The sequence below is a fragment of the Saccoglossus kowalevskii genome, chromosome 18, assembly GCF_978046115.1.
Source record: "Saccoglossus kowalevskii chromosome 18, keSacKowa6.1, whole genome shotgun sequence".
NCBI lineage: Eukaryota > Metazoa > Hemichordata > Enteropneusta > Harrimaniidae > Saccoglossus > Saccoglossus kowalevskii.
In genome coordinates, this window is record NC_140658.1 from 33,750,997 (window position 1) to 33,769,502 (window position 18,506).

General features: G+C 34.8%; 1 protein-coding gene across 1 annotated transcript in view; it reads left to right on the forward strand.

The window, feature by feature from the left end:
• Positions 1-190: 190 nt before the first annotated feature.
• The window catches only part of LOC102804847 (uncharacterized), a 179,915-nt gene continuing 161,599 nt past the window's right edge, over positions 191-18,506 (forward strand). Inside the window, exons 1-11 of the mRNA XM_085493076.1 lie at positions 191-401; positions 931-1,009; positions 1,326-1,396; positions 1,976-1,998; positions 2,089-2,224; positions 3,488-3,591; positions 5,985-6,158; positions 6,542-6,757; positions 8,570-8,747; positions 10,490-10,579; positions 15,715-15,866. Coding sequence (XP_085349202.1) covers positions 191-401; positions 931-1,009; positions 1,326-1,396; positions 1,976-1,998; positions 2,089-2,224; positions 3,488-3,591; positions 5,985-6,158; positions 6,542-6,757; positions 8,570-8,747; positions 10,490-10,579; positions 15,715-15,866 — 1,434 coding nt within the window. The remainder of the gene's footprint in view (positions 402-930; positions 1,010-1,325; positions 1,397-1,975; positions 1,999-2,088; positions 2,225-3,487; positions 3,592-5,984; positions 6,159-6,541; positions 6,758-8,569; positions 8,748-10,489; positions 10,580-15,714; positions 15,867-18,506) is intronic.

Here is an 18,506-nt window from a genome sequence, read left to right on the forward strand (position 1 = left end):
ATGGAGAGATATGTAGAGAGTTGCCAGTTACTCAATATGGTCAACCAGTTATTCCAAGTAAGATTTCTATATTGATTAGGTTTGTGAGCATGTGATGTCATGTATGCAATAGCTAGTTAGTTGAATATTTATAGTATCATGGTTCACTTACTTGCATCTTTTTTTCTCAGTGTGCAAATATCAAGTTGCCATGGTAACTGGTGACTACTGGAATGGTGGAACTGATGCTGATGTTTATATCACCATGTATGGTGAGAAAGGTGATACAGGACCTAGACATTTACATCGCTCTAAACGATCTAACAAATTTGAGAAAGGCCAGACTGATATCTTCTCTGTGGAGGCTGTCTCTTTGGGTGCTATACAGAAAGTTGTTGTTGGACTTACAGATACAGATCCTGGTACGTGAAATTAGATTACTATGGATGACAGAGCAGAGTTTAATTTTTACATCTGTAGGTGATTATTTGGTCATCCATCGACTTTTGCTATACAAATAAGCAACCAGCCAAATCCTTTGGCTACATGTTATCAGATCTCATATCAGATTTGTTCATTTCATGAAGACATATTCAATTATCTAATTAAAGTGAATGTTTTGGTCATATTTTTGGAGACGATGTTATTATTGAATTCTTCCTGAAAATTATTGGCCTAGGTCTCAGATTTGTAACCTGGTGATAACAATTACTATCACCATGACATCAACCTTATAAACTGTTATGGTTGTGATATGACAAGAACAATTATCATGGCAAATGACGCTGTAAACTTTGACACTTTAGCTAATCTGTCATCGTATACAACTTAGTTGATATGACAACAATCCATGAAGACAGTGAAACTCTTTTGACCAACAGGTCACTTTTATTTTCATAAAAACGGAAGATTACCTGTTGTATGAAGTGATGTTTGTTATTTTATTTTCAGGGCATGGATGGTACTTAGAAAAAGTTATTGTCATGGAGTCACCTGATGCACATGATGAATTTGTTTTCCCATGTCACAGGTAATGCATATGAAATGAAAATACTTTGTATATATACAAATGTACAACATATACAACCAGATTATTGTGAACCATTTATTTCCCAAGATGGCTGGTTCCAAGGAAGAAAATATACTAGTCAAACCATTTATTCCACTAGTTGAATTTTTTAGTAACACCCAATGAAATGTTGGCTGTTTATTTTGCAATTATCCTGTGTCTCACAATGTACTGTGCATATAAATGTAGCAATTTAAACATTGAAAGTACTTGTGTCTAGTAATATTTCCTAGAAATGTATCCTCACCCTAAATCATTACTTGCTCTTTAAATTAAGATGGTTGGATGAAGGAGAAGATGATGGTAAAACTGTAAGAGAACTGCTCCTGGAAACTAAACCACCTAGTGGTAAGTTTAAATCAATCATGGTATCAGCTCTTAGACAGACACCAATATTCACACTATGCAAATTTTGTGCACACTCACTTGATTATACTTGCTTTATGAGATCTGTTGCATTATTTGTTAACTCGTTATAATAGACTATTTTCCATTCACTGCGAGATCCATTGTTGTGAGTAAAATCTAACATGAAAACGGGACAAACAAAGCATCATAGTGATGTCCTTTGTATGTTTGTGCAGGATTTGACAAACACAAAATTATTTTTCGGGTATTTCCATGATAATGGTCAGTTTATTGTGTATCTCAACACTATATTCCATATGCGACAGTTGTTTGATCGATCTTTCACACATTACACAAGATCTCAGAGTGAGCAGAAAATTATCTATTGCAGTTTTCATTCACCATGCAATAAATCAAAATAAATCCAAAGTATTAGATCCCAGTCCAGTTCAAAGTAATTGAATGAAAAATGTCACCTGTACTATCAGATCTAACTAAATCCATTCAGTTTAAACCAAATGTTATCTAACTCTTGTATTTGAAGATTGCTAATAAATGTTTCTTTTGTTTGTTTTTTAGTTCAAGCTCTTGAAAAAGACATGGTGAGTGATGTTGGTATAATTTGACTTTGATCAGAGCACAATAATTACATGTCTTAGTATTCTTACTGTATTTTAATTAAATCCTTATAGTGGGCACTTGAGAAATGGAAGTATGACAGAGGCAACACTGTTCTATTGTACTGTAAAGGCACTAGTAAAGCTGTACGAGTGAAAGCTGATGCTACAGTTGATGCAAATGGTGATCCAGACGGCACTGATCCTTTCTGTAAGTTACATTTTACTACACAGCTATGTTTATCTTGTTGGATGAATGGAGCTTGTTTTTTGGGTTCCATTTGTCAGTCTGTTCATCATAGTCTTGTCTGTGTCATCATAGATGGAGGTATATGAAAGGAAAATGTCTGTCCTCATTGTTGTTGCTCCATTGTAAAACTTAGAAATCAATCACTATAATAGTGATTTAAAATTGGCATTGACATTACTTATGATTCACTGATGTATGTGAGTTTGTATTGTTTTTTTAATTGAAATGGTCAAATGGCAGCTATGTTGATTTTATTTGCTTGTGTCGTTATCTATTTGTGAGACATGCTTTGACCAATTTTGTTGAAGTACATGGAGGTACAGAGACATGACATAATAGTATACATATTAGGTACATTTTGTGTTTTGATGACCTTTGAGGGATTGGACTGGTGACCATTTTCACCCCACATTCCTTACGCATGGCTTGTTTGCCTTGCCCTTAAACAAAAGTTCAGTTGAAAAAATGTCTGTCATTTGTTGTCCATCATCAAGATGTTTTGGAGTTGGGATGTCATCATGTTTGGTGCATCAGGATTCTAAGTAATTGTGCTTTGTAAATTTCACATACATGTATTCATTAGTACATGTACATTTTATTCAAAATCCTAATAGGGTTACGAATGCAATAAAGATAATTATTATTATCGGTATTATTATAACATGATGACATCACTTAAATCAAACCAAGTGGGTTGAGTTTGGGTTGTCTAAGTAATATGTCAAAATACTCCTGGACCAGTGGTCTGAGAGTAGATATAAGTGGTATTCCAAACAATACATTATCTTGATAGTAACAGCAGTACATTCCCTTGGCCTTTCTTACTTCTGGCAGCCAGTCAACTGGTTCGTGTGGATTCCGTAATGTAGTTGGTAACTTTGTTTTTCTGAATATAGTCAGTACAGTGGAAGTTTTTTTTTCTGTAGTCCAAATGTCTTTTTTTTAAAATAAATTTTCGAAAGTTTCACTGTTTTTTCACTGCTTGATATCATAACAGTGTGTACTTTCAATAGCACTAATTGTTCATCATTATACATTATTCATCCTTTATGGATAAGTCACAAATCTGAAATAGTGGTGATGTACAGTTCACAGGCACTTTAAGTTAATGTTCTGTACTTTACACTTAGAAGATTTAGTCTGCATACTGTTATGGTAGTTCTAAGTAAGGCAAATTATACCAATCAAATCATTAATTCCAGGTCATGTGATTTTTGTTTGCAGCTCATTTTGAAGTTCACAGAAGAAAAGGAAACATTCGTGTGTTCCGTAGTGTGATGAATCCATCCTACCACCTAGCTGTTGATCATTGTAAAGTCCTTGGTCAGGTAAACTAGTCAAAATAATGTAATGTATGTTTGTGTTATTACTCTGTTTATAGTTCATACATTGTTTGAAGGGGAAGCATGAGTGTTCAAAATTTAAAACACTGAATGTGATTCTATATCAACTGCTTCTAACCAGACAAAGTCTGAAAACAGAGATGTATATGGATAGACTTTTGCAGATGTGTGTGTACGTCCCAACCAGTATCTCTGACATACCTGTACCAGTCACATGCATCATATGCACCTTGATTGGTTTCATGATTGGATTTAAGATGGCTGGATGGCAGCTATTTGAGTGCTTAAAAATCAATTCTGCTATTCCAAAAACGAATCTCAGTCATGCATGGATAGGTTTTATTCAAAGTTGGTGCATTCAATTAGCTGACTGCAGAATATTTTGAATGATTGCAGTTCGAGGGCCATATCTCTGACATGCCTTGACCGATTATCGTCAAACTATATTCAATATATTTATTTGATGATCAGATTCAAGATAGTCAAAAGGGCGTCCATTTTAATATTCAAAATTTATCAAAATAAAGCTCTTCTAAAATTCTGGAACCTTATCTCATCATATATACCGTAGATGGTTTTGTTCAAAATTTGTGCATAAATTGTACATTATAGGACCATATGATTTTGTTTTATTAGATCCTATAATGTACAATTTATGCACAAATTTTGAACAAAACCATCTACACAAAATGGCCACAAGTTGTAAATTTTGTGTTAATGAATTCTATTCAAGAGCCATATTTCTGACATGCTGTTGACCAATCATATTTAAACTTTTTATTAGCATTGCTGTTGACTTTGTTTAACCAGAGCTTATCACATGAGTGATTGTTTGTTGGCATTGTCATTGTCCATATCAACGTTTAACTTTTTCAACAACTACAACTACTACAAGCCTGACCATTTTGATACTTGAGTAGACCTCACTTAGATTTGTTCATTTCATGTAGATATCTTTAATTCTCTAATTTTGGTGAATATTTTTGTCATTTTTGGAAAAAAAAGTGATGTTTTCGACTTTTTGTTGCTTTATACATGTAGATACTACAGGTGGTCCTCTCAGATTTGTTCATTTCATGATGATATTTTCAATTCTTTAATTGAAATGTGAATTGCCAACATCGGAGCTACAATGTATCTCAGCCGAGAAGCTGCTTCTTAAACTTGTTAACTCCTATGGTCTATGTAATGCAATTACTTGTCTATATTGACCGCTTCTAACAAATCTAAATTTTATTTTTCTACCATGCAGTATAGTTTACTTTTTGTACTGCCATTTTCTCATCATGTAATAGAGGTATCTATTTGATTCTATGTATATGCATGGGTTAGGTGGGTGACAGTCATAGACTGACTTTAGCTGCGTAGAATTTTATAGTATAACTCTTTGGTTTGCACACTCTCAGTAGTGTTGTAGTACTTAACTCTTGGTCCTTTGAGTGACTTCACTGAAAATATGCCATTGTAAAATTTTGTTATGAAACTGACTATTTTTAGTATGCTGGGATATATTGTCTGTTTCTTACTTCTGATACTCCTAAACGGGTTCAGGTTCATCTAGGCAATTTATAACCAGAAAAGTTTACATGAGAAATAACCCAAGTAACCCAGCATATCAATTTCGTATTAGAGACAGTTGTCATTCTCATAACATTATTCTTGCTATGGTCACATGACCTGCTTTCAGCTAAACATGCACAAGGCATTGTGGGTAACAAGGGATGTCTTTATTTTACCTAATGTGTTTTTCCTGAAAACAGCAATATTTTCTTTCAAAAAAAAATCTACTAGTTATTATTGAACTTGAAAAAACATTTCACAAACATAGTATTGCAAATTATTGCTGTTGTCAGAAAAAGAGTCACCAAAAGTGCCAGCTGAATGTCTATTAGTATGTCATGTTTCATTCAATCTATTCTGTGTCAGTTTTGCCAAAAATTTATTATGTTAAAAATCTTATCAAATCCAATAGAGGTGGGGAATGGGTGTTGGTTTGGGGTGGAGGCCATGGTTAGAAAGGGTCCTAGTCTTTTGGGGTGGTGGCGATGTTATAAACTACATTTTGTTTTTGAGAATATTGCCTCTTGAATTCATATTATAGAAATGAGAAGAATTTTGAGAAAAAGCAACTTCATTTCCACTTTCTGTTTCACTCGGTGTTTGAACATAATTTGTTAGGAACTTGTTACTCCAGGCTATTTTTTCTTGAGATTAAATAGTTATGGATAACAATGATATGAGATATGCTTATTTTTTTCTAGCTGGAAATGAATTCTTTGCGTTTATCAGTAGTATATCATTCATTTAATGTAAAACCATCATTCCACAGTATATTTTTATTGCCAGCATTGTGCTAATATTATTTTCTTCAATCATAGGGCAAAGGTGGAGCTTACTGTGAATTCCGAGTTCGCACACATCAAGACCGTAGTGTGTCTTTAGAATCAGTAAAGACACCCAGTCAGTTTGTAACATTTCTAGCCAATGGGAGAAGTGGTGATACCAGAGGTTCCAGTGTCGGACCATCTAAACAGTTTGTTACTTACGTGAAGGTGAGGCTCAATTTAAAGGGACATATGCTGCAACCAACCCACTATTGTTTTTTTGTTATAATTATCACTGCATGTACAGATCCATGATGATATTGTATTTTCAGTCAAGTTGTAAATGTGGGCTGTTGATTTACTCTCACAGAACACTGGTGAACACTTATGGTCAACATAAGTAAAACAAGTAAATTGAAGTGGTTTATATTTGAAATATTTAAAAAGCTTTTGTGTCAAAAGAAATCATTGTGAATTTTGTATATTTTGATTATTTACAGTGTTTTTCTTTACTGGGTTGCATGCCATAATTGTATTACCATAGAAACAAAACCAATTACCATGTCACATTCAAGCAAAGCAATTAAAGGAAATAATATTTTTGATAACAGGGTATGTTACGTGATGCAGGTGTTGTGGTTTTACATACATCAAGAATCCAGGTTTTTGTCAGCGATGAAGATGGAGCATGCTCAGCAAGTGGAAAGAAATCCCAGCGAGGATACTGGAAAATACATAAAGTTGAGGAAGGAGGAATTAGAATGTTGGAAAATGTAGCTTTTCCAAGTAAATTCCTGAGGGTTAAAGATGGACAATGCGATTGTCTGGTGAGATATGGATCAATTATTTGTGCCAACACATTTCATTAAACACATAAATCAATCATCATCAACCATAGTTTTGGCCAAGATGCCGAATTGTTTAAGGTAGCGAGACTATTATTTGTGTTGAAAATTACGATTTTCACATTTATTTATTAATTGATGAAATGCACCATAAACTTTCATATGATAAAGTCAATATAACATAGAATGTCATGTAAGTTGGTTAAAATATAGATTTTCTGAAGGGAAGCAAGGCAGCCTCAGTAGTGTTTTCCAAAATCAACAACACAGGTTTAATCTGTGTGCCTATAAGTTTCAAAGATAAACTCAAGACAAAGCAATGTTAGGATGTGTTATCAGTAGCTATCTGACACACAATGAGTGTTTCCAAACATTTGAGTGGTTTGTCTCCGCCCCTGTTTGTTTCACAGATTAGTCATTTGCATATGAATGTGTCAGACACAAGGTCACACAGCCACTGAAAAAAAATCATTGATTTTGGTGTTTTCATATGCCGAATTTATCCAATTATAGCTATCCCATTCCTTTATATTTTGGTTTCCAATAGCCTTACACATTTGGATGTCCCTACACATGGTAAAACAGACCTTGATGGGAAAACAAATTGATTGTGCCGATAAACAAGCTTGAAAATCTTTGCTGTTACTTTATGGACGTTTTCTAGGAGTTTATGTTTTTCAAAATACAAGGTCTTTAACAAAAAATAACGTATACTTATTGTCGTCGGATTAACACCAAATTTTCACAGCTTTAAGGTGACAATGAGAGGAACTTGAATGTGTCCAGACAAACTATTTCATCGATTATTTACCAACGAGTTGTGGTTTGAGTTGGGGGCAATGCGACTAAAACAGTAATTGAAATTCAGGACACTATTTTTTAAAACGCGTTGCTTGAATAAAACTAACCAGACACATTCAATTTACCAGACTATTGAACAACTAGGAAAAGTGAAAAAAATACTTCTTATCGCCAGCATAAATGCGTAATTATTTTTTTTACAGAAAAAGTAATTTTTCACCTTTGATTGAGTAACGCTTCGTAGATTGCAGATACGGGCATGCAAAATACACTTGTGAAAAGCTTGAAGTCTGGCGATTCTAAAAATATATACTTTCCCGGGTCTATTTGTAGTCATTTAGGCACAATTAGAAGATGAAAACAAGTATGCAAATAATAGTCCCGCTACCTTAAGTTAGGAAATCACTGAGTCAGAGTTACAAAAAACATGCCTACTTTTGCAAAACCATTGAACAAATTGAAACAGTTACATACACATACATGTACTACATGTATAATCCATTTTTAACTTGCTTGTTGCAACTCTTGGTCTTAGTCACTGGGTATGTTTGTAAAGTTGGATCAATGTTATTGTTATGAGTTTAGATGACCAAATGCACCAAAATATTGAATGATATCATTGAGGATGTATTAATTAGGAATTATTGAACAATGTCGTCAAAACTGCTAAGCATTGAACTGATAGTTTACTGCTAGTTTTCCTACTTCTCTAGGTACGTTAATTTTGTCATTTTGTAACTCGCAACTCATTGTTTGCTACTTGACCAATTCAGCATCTCATCCTGGCTGAATCATTGACTCAATGCTGACATTCCCTCAACCCACCTCCAAGTCTCTCTGTCGTCATTGCCTCCAGTACTTCTACCTTAGTCCATTGAATGATGTTGCTCTACCAGTCTTGCTTTGATGTCCTCTATCTCTGATTTCAATAAACCTTTAATGGGCAATAACAATTGATGCCCTATTCCATTATTGACAATGATATGCTTACAGGGTAATGGTGATGAGTACTGTCATTTCAAAGTGACTAAACACAAAGACAAAGGCTTTATCACTCTTCAGTCTCTAAAAAACAGAGGCATCTATGCTGGATTTGCCACTAGTGGAATTGCTAGACCTACTGTGGATACTGGAGAACGTAATGTCAGGTTTTATCCAGAAGTTGTGCAATGTGAGTAACAACTCTTGGGATATATATGCACATCCATTCAATTCTTGATTTGATTCAAGATGACCGAATGATATTATGGGGCCTTGATGCACATTATTTATTTTTCGAACAGCTTTGAATTACCCGACTAGTGGCATATTTTTTTTAATGAAAACTGTTTCAGAACCATAATAGATCATGTCACACACATGTATATGTTTGATGATCAGATTCTAGATGGCCAAATGATGACCATTTTAATGTTATAAATGCATCAAAATTAAAACTTGGTGCATACATTGAACATAATGGGATCATGCTTGCACTGTCATTATATTGAGTTTCAAAAAAGAGGGGAGAATTTTTGGTTGTGTTTTACTTTTTGACTCCCGTGTGCGAAGCACACAATGGGAGTCTTTGCAGTTAGTGTGTGTGTATGTGTATGTGTGTCTGTCTGTTCCACTGATATCTCAAGAACCATACATTGATTTTTGATGAAACTTGGTGCATAGATGCTCTGGGCCAATGCGCAGATTTGATTAGGTTTTGGTAAAAATCCGTGCATATTAATTACCTAATTTGCATGATAATTAGCTGATTTTTAGCTGTTCCATGACTGTTCCACTGATATCTAAAGAACCACTCATTGGATTTTGATAAAACTTGGCACATAGATGCTCTGATCTAATGCACAGATTTGATTAGTTTTGGGTAAAAATCTGCAATATTAATTACCTAATTTGCATAATGATTAATCAATTTTTGGCTTTTCCACTGATAACTAAAGTACTAATCATCACATTTCAATAACACTTGGTACAGAGATGTCATAGGACACTGCACAGACCTGATAGTTTTTAGGGTAATATCACTACATATTAATTACCTAATTTGCATAATTAATTAATTTTCAGCTTTTGATATTTCAAGTAGTTATCATCACATTTTAATAAAACTTGGTACATAAATGTCATAGGACACTGCACAGACCTGATAGTTTTTAGGGTAATATCAGTATATATTAATCACCTAATTTGCATAATTAATTAGTTTTCAGCTTTTGATATTTCAAGTAGTAATCCTCACATAGTTACTTAAAGACTGCGCAGCGACCTGATTAGTTTTGGGGTAAATATTTGTGCATATTAATTAACTTATTAGCATAATTAGTTAATTTTGTCCATGAATGTTCCACTGATATACATGTATAAAGAACCACCAATTGGATTTTTAATGAAACTTTTAAAGAGTACTCATCATCACATTTCAATGAACATAGGACTATGCAGAGACCTAATTAGTTTTTGGTAAATATTTATGCTTATTAATCACCTAATTAACATAATTAATTAACACTGACAATAGACAGGCCCGATCAATTAATATTAATTCTCTAATGATAATTCATAGTTTTTTTGTTCTAATCACATTTCAATGAAACCTGGTACATAGATATTACATCACACAGACCTTATTAGTTTTACACTCAAATCTGTTCATATTAGTTACCTGATTTACATAATTAGTTTTCAGTTTTCCATCAATATCTCAAATACAAGTAATTTTGAATTAATTTTTAATGTGTCTTCAATACTCTCAGCACACACAGTTCTTTCTAAGCTTTCTTTGATCTTCCCATGTATATTAACTCTGTAATTTGTATAAAACCCAATTTTTGTTTTAACATGTGACCTTAAGCAATCTATTCTCACAGTATCAGCATCTTCCAATACCAATATTAATATATTTTGTTTAATTGTTAGGGGGTATGAAGAAGGGTACAGATATTGTACCATCACCAAGAACACCACCATTAATTATAGATGATGAACCAAAGAAAACTACATACCTAGGTAAATGTATATTTAGTCCCCGTTCAGACGAAGTCCGAAAACTGGGATTTATAATTCGGTCTCCGTCCATGCTTCTGTGTATCCGTCCGTCCAGAGTCATATTGCAGAATCCTTTGGATCAATTTCGTTCATTCTTTGCATGTGCCTAGTACCTTATGTGGGACATATGCACATGCAGTGGTTTAGCGATTCGATTCAAAATGGCTGACTGGCAGCCATCTAGTTTTTTGAAATTTGGACATGCTTTGTCAGTTTTCATTCAAATTTGGTACATAGATTATACATGTTAGGATACATGTCCTCTGACCATCCGTCTGTGCGTCCGTTCGACTGTCTGTGTGTCTGTCCGTTTGAGGTCATATTTCAGAATCCTTTGAACCGATTCTGTTCATTCTTTGCATGTGCCTAGTACTTTATGTGGGACATATGCACATGTAATGGTTTAGCGATAGGATTCAAAATGGCCGCCTGGCAGCCATCTTGTTAGTCCCTGTTTGGACGCAGTCCGAAAACGGGGACTCATGTTTTGACCTCCGCGTGTCCGTGCGTCCGTGCATGCGTCCGTACCTGTATCTTAGAAATGCCTGGATCAGTCACAATCAAACTTCACACATACATCATACATTATATTATACATATGCATATCAATTTGTTTCACGATCTGATTCAAGATGGCCGAATGGCGGCCATTTTTGTGCTAAAAAATCATCCAAAATCAAGCATTTCTCGGCTGTTTACAGATGGATTTTGTTCAAAATTGGTATATACATTATTGGACCTTGATGCAAATAATTTTGTTTTTCAGATAAGATTCAAAATGGCCGACTGGTGGCCATTTTGTTTTAATGAATGTGGTTCTTGTGCCATATCTCTGACTTGCTTTCACTGATTATGTTCAAATTTTAAATATTCATTATACATCATGTCATAGATAAACAGATATATTGGTTTGATGATCCTATTCAAAATGGCCAAATGGTGGCCATTTTTGTGCTAAAAAATCATCAAATATCAAGCATTTATGGATGGATTTTATTCAAACTTGGTACATATATTAGACATTACAGGTTCCTGATGCACATCTTTTATTTTTCAGATCGGATTCAAAATGGCTGTCTGGCGGCCATTTTGTTTTAATGAATGGGCTTCTAGACCCATATCTCCCACTTGTTTTGACTGATTATATTCAAATTTTAAACATTCATTATACATCACGTCATAGATAAACAGATATATTGGTTTGACAATCCTATTTAAAATGGCCAAATGGTGGCCATTTTCGTGCTAAAAAATCATCAAATATCAAGCATTTATGGATGGATTTCATTGAAACTTGGTACATATATTAGACATTACAGGTTCCTGATGCACATCATTTATTTTTCAGATCGGATTTAAAATGACTGTCTGGCGGCCATTTTGTTTTAATGAATGGGCTTCTAGACCCATATCTCCGACTTGTTTTGACTGATTATATTCAAATTTTAAACATTCATTATACATCATGTCATAGATAAACAGATATATTGGTTTGACAATCCTATTTAAAATGGCCAAATGGTGGCCATTTTCGTGCTAAAAAATCATCAAATATCAAGCATTTCTGGCATTTATGGATGAATTTTGTTCAAACTTGGTATATACAATAGACATTATGGGTTCCTGATGCACGTAATTTTTTTCTCAGATTGGCTTCAAAATGGCTGACTGGTGGCCATTTTGTTTTAATGATTGGGCTTCTAGAGCCATATCTCTTAAATGCTTTGACTGATTATATTCAAATTTTATATATTCGTTATACATCATGTTATATATATACATGTATTCAAAATGGCTGATTTTGAATACTGTTCCAGAGCAATATCTCTCAATATGGATAAGTACTTGTTTGATGATCAGATACAAATGTCAATCATTTTAATGTTAAAAAATCATATTCCTGACATGGTTATATTCCAGCTATATTACTATCAACAAAACTATATATCTTAAATTTGATAACTAACGGGGACTGTTCCATGCATAGCTTGTTTTTTTAAAATGTGGTATCTTGGACTTGCTTTGTCAGTTTTCATTCAAATTTGGCACATACTTTATACATGTTAGGATACATGTTCATGACAATTTGTTTCAAAATCTGGTCAAGGATGGCTGATTGACAGCCATCTGACTTTTTGGCCTCACTACTATATTTCCAAGATTTATGTACCATTTTCATTCGTATTTGGCACATACATTATAGATGTCACTTTGTTCCATAATTACATCAAAGATGGCCGAATAACGGCTGTTTTTATTTGTGGCCATATTACTATATCTCTATATCTCTGGGAGGTCATCACGAAACACATGTTCGAATTTGATGTTAATAAAGAATCTGTTGTATCCGCACTTGGGACTCAAATTTCAAGGACATGCTCGCGACAACCCTTCCACTTTAATATGACAAACACAAAGAGAACTTTCAAAAATTTAACAGGGACTATGACTTGTATATCTGGTCATCTGTTCTGCGTTCATTGTTTATCTTTTTTTCTGCTATTTCTTACTGCAGGGATTCGAAGTCAAAACAAAATTGCCAAAATTTAAAAAAGTAAAATTGTATGTGACTGTATAGTTGACTTGAGACACGAACAATAATGTTTTGGCTTCTAATTTTTTTTGTTTTGACACTTAATTTATTTATAAAATTTTCTATAACTAAAAGAGGATGATTTTCAAAATCCGTATATCAATATCAATTAGCGTAACTAGTAACATCACAGCAAATCTATGTGCAGTAGTGAAACTTCATATCGACTTAAAGGGCACACTTACATCACATCAAATCTATGTACAGCAGTGACACTTCATATCAACTTGAAGGGCACACTTACATCACTGCAAATCTATGTACAGCAGTGACACTTCATATCAACTTGAAGGGCACACTTACATCACAGCAAATCTATGTACAACAGTGACGCTTCATATCAACTTGAAGGGCACACTTACATCACAGCAAATCTATGTACAGCAGTGACACTTCATATCAACTTGATGGACACACTTACATCACAGCAAATCTATGTACAGCAGTGACGCTTCATATCGACTTGAAGGGCACACTTACATCACATCAAATCTATGTACAGCAGTGACGCTTCATATCAACTTGAAGGGCACACTTACATCACAGCAAATCTATGTACAGCAGTGACACTTCATATCAACTTGAAGGGCACACTTACATCACATCAAATCTATGTACAGCAGTGACGCTTCATATTGACTTGAAGGGCACACTTACATCACATCAAATCTATGTACAGCAGTGACGCTTCATATCAACTTGAAGGGCACACTTACATCACATCAAATCTATGTACAGCAGTGACGCTTCATATCAACTTGAAGGGCACACTTACATCACAGCAAATCTATGTACAGCAGTGACACTTCATATCAACTTGAAGGGCACACTTACATCACATCAAATCTATGTACAGCAGTCACGCTTAATATCAACTTGAAGGGCACACTTACATCACTGCAAATCTATGTACAGCAGTGACACTTCATATCAACTTGAAGGGCACACTTATACCAGCAAATCTATGTACAGCAGTGACACTTCATATCAACTTGAAGGGCACACTTACATCACAGCAAATCTATGTACAGCAGTGACACTTCATATCAACTTGAAGGGCACATTTACATCACTGCAAATCTATGTAACAGCAGTGACGCTTCATATTGACTTGAAGGGCACACTTACATCACATCAAATCTATGTACAGCAGTGACGCTTCATATCAACTTGAAAGGCACACTTATATCACAGCAAATCTATGTACAGCAGTGACACTTCATATCAACTTGAAGGGCACACTTACATCACTGCAAATCTATGTAACAGCAGTGACACTTCATATCGACTTGAAGGGCACACTTATACCAGCAAATCTATGTACAGCAGTGACACTTCATATTGACTTGAAGGGCACACTTACATCACTGCAAATCTATGTAACAGCAGTGACGCTTCATATTGACTTGAAGGGCACACTTACATCACATCAAATCTATGTACAGCAGTGACGCTTCATATCAACTTGAAAGGCACACTTATATCACAACAAATCTATGTACAGCAGTGACACTTCATATCAACTTGAAGGGCACACTTACATCACTGCAAATCTATGTAACAGCAGTGACACTTCATATCGACTTGAAGGGCACACTTATACCAGCAAATCTATGTAAAGCAGTGACACTTCATATTGACTTGAAGGGCACACTTACATCACAGCAAATGTATGTACAGCAGTGACGCTTCATATTGACTTGACGGACACACTTACATCACATCAAATCTATGTACAGCAGTGACGCTTCATATCAACTTGAAGGGCACACTTACACCACTGCTAATCTATGTACAGCAGTGACACTTCATATCAACTTGAAGGGCACACTTACATCACAGCAAATCTATGTACAGCAGTGACACTTCATATCAACTTGAAGGGCACACTTACATCACATCAAATCTATGTACAGCAGTGACGCTTCATATCAACTTGAAGGGCACACTTACATCACAGCAAATCTATGTACAACAGTGACACTTCATATCAACTTGAAGGGCACACTTACATCACAGCAAATCTATGTACAGCAGTGACACTTCATATCAACTTGAAGGGCACACTTACATCACAGCAAATCTATGTACAACAGTGACGCTTCATATCAACTTGAAGGGCACACTTACATCACATCAAATCTATGTACAGCAGTGACGCTTCATATCAACTTGAAGGGCACACTTATATCACATCAAATCTATGTACAGCAGTGACACTTCATATCAACTTGAAGGGCACACTTATATCACAGCAAATCTATGTACAGCAGTGACACTTCATATCAACTTGAAGGGCACACTTATATCACAGCAAATCTATGTACAGCAGTGACACTTCATATCAACTTGAAGGGCACACTTATATCACAGCAAATCTATGTACAGCAGTGACACTTCATATCAACTTGAAGGACACACTTACATCACAGCAAATCTATGTACAGCAGTGACAAAATGAAAATCCCTTTCAATATATCGTAAATATCATATTTATTTATAGATGGTGACTGGAAGATTTGGTTGAAATCGGGCAAGAAGGGAACAAAAGCACCAATCACGTTTATTGCATATGGCAGGAAAGGCCCATCTGATTTGCTGACACTTGGTAAGAAAGGAGACACTATAGCTGCTGGTGATGAAACTGAATTTATGGTGAGTTTCAATCTTGTCATGTGATTGTCTGATAATTAACAGTGTGCAGGTACTTTTCAATCACTTAATGAATAGCTTAGAAAATAAATTCTGTTTAAGATGATGGTCAGCCCTATTGTTTAGACAATTTGGATGCTTTACAAGTGTAGACAGCAAACAATTATTTTCATTTTCTGTAATTGTAATGTTTAGCAGACCAACCTTGTTTCACTGTGATTCTCATGGTCACTTGTAGTTAAAATGCCTGTGAAATGCCTGCTATTTTCTGGCCAAAAATATTTTATTGTTAAATAAATATTATTATTTGTTATGTTATTAGGTACAAAATAAATTTTAAAGTGAAGAAATGGGTTTCAAATTCAATCTACGCTAATTTTATTTTTTTGTATCTTAAAACGAGGCTCTTTATTAACATCTCTTTGCATACTCAAATACCCCTTGTGATGTCGGAAGGGGAAGTTGCTGGTTAGCATGCATTGCAGATAATGTATAAAAGGCACATTTCTTATTTAATTTTCTCATCTTTGAGTGAATTGCCACTCATGTACTTGTTTCTCATCTTTGAGTGAATTGCCACTCATGTACTTGTTTCTCATCTTTGAGTGAATTGCCACTCATGTACTTGTTTCTCATCTTTGAGTGAATTGCCACTCATGTACTTGTTTCTCATCTTTGAGTGAATTGCCACTCATGTACTTGTTTCTCATCTTTGAGTGAATTGCCACTCATGTACTTGTTTCTCATCTTTGAGTGAATTGCCACTCATGTACTTGTTTCTCATCTTTGAGTGAATTGCCACTCATGTACTTGTTTCTCATCTTTGAGTGAATTGCCACTCATGTACTTGTTTCTCATCTTTGAGTGAATTGCCACTCATGTACTTGTTTCTCATCTTTGAGTGAATTGCCACTCATGTACTTGTTTCTCATCTTTGAGTGAATTGCCACTCATGTACTTGTTTCTCATCTTTGAGTGAATTGCCACTCATGTACTTGTTTCTCATCTTTGAGTGAATTGCCACTCATGTACTTGTTTCTCATCTTTGAGTGAATTGCCACTCATGTACTTGTTTCTCATCTTTGAGTGAATTGCCACTCATGTACTTGTTTCTCATCTTTGAGTGAATTGCCACTCATGTACTTGTTTCTCATCTTTGAGTGAATTGCCACTCATGTACTTGTTTCTCATCTTTGAGTGAATTGCCACTCATGTACTTGTTTCTCATCTTTGAGTGAATTGCCACTCATGTACTTGTTTCTCATCTTTGAGTGAATTGCCACTCATGTACTTGTTTCTCATCTTTGAGTGAATTGCCACTCATGTACTTGTTTCTCATCTTTGAGGAATTGCCACTCATGTACTTGTTTCTCATCTTTGAGTGAATTGCCACTCATGTACTTGTTTCTCATCTTTGAGTGAATTGCCACTCATGTACTTGTTTCTCATCTTTGAGTGAATTGCCACTCATGTACTTGTTTCTCATCTTTGAGTGAATTGCCACTCATGTACTTGTTTCTCATCTTTGAGTGAATTGCCACTCATGTACTTGTTTCTCAAAAGTACTTGAAAGTGTTATTGTATGGGGTTGAGTTAGATACAAAATATATCATTCTCTTCTGGCATAGCTGGTGTACTGCACAATCAGAGTCACTTGTACTGTGGTCGATGAAGTAGGTTGAAGTGCCGGCATCTATTGTCTAAGTAAGGTTTAATGTCTGGCTCGTCTACTAGTTATTTGTCAGATTACTATGTTCTTACACTCGTGTATTCCATCCATCGTCTAAGTGAAAAAAAAAAGATTCAAAAATAAAATAATTAGAGAAAATGTTTTCATTCTGAACATTGAACTATAACGATCAATGAAATAATAAACAAAATTATATAACGAGTTGATGATTCGTAAATCACAGTTACGAAATGATAGCCACATGCAAATGATTTGACATCCTGTTGAAATGGGTGAACCCGTCGGTCACGACGAGGAAAAGTGTGTGAATAGCGGTATTTGATTGGATAATAAAAATAATTTAATGCGAAACGCAGCAAATATTCAGAGTGTGATTTGAGTTATCGTGATTATCATAATTACGACATCACATTAAAAATACATGGTTGCAAAATATTGACAGCCCACTTGTTACACAGATCAAATTGCAAGATAAGTTCACAGAAGTGTGAAGTCAACACCAATCACAAAACAATTCAGAAACTTTGAGACAGTGTAATTAAAAACAATTGTCAAAGTTTTAGTGCTGCGTAATGGTGAACATGGGCTTGTCTGGAATATAGTTCTTTAAAAAGTGTTACCGGTAGTGCAGTACTGTTCCAGGTTTAGTCATTTTTCGGCACTTGTCTTTAAATCCAAGCTGTTTTTTTTTTTTATAAATGAGGACAGATGTTTGGCTGAAGAATCTGTGCTATAAGGAGAATGTCTATCCCGACTTTTTCTCTGATTATACGGCTTTCATCTACTGATGTCAGACTTTCGGATTGTTTGGAAATGCGTAAATTCTCACGCTATAACTGTAAGCATTGTTGAGTCCACACAAAAACATAACGTTTCAAAAAAAAAACACCGCCAAAAATAACAAGACGAAAAATATGTCAAATTTACTTAGACACGAGAAATCATTTTCAACC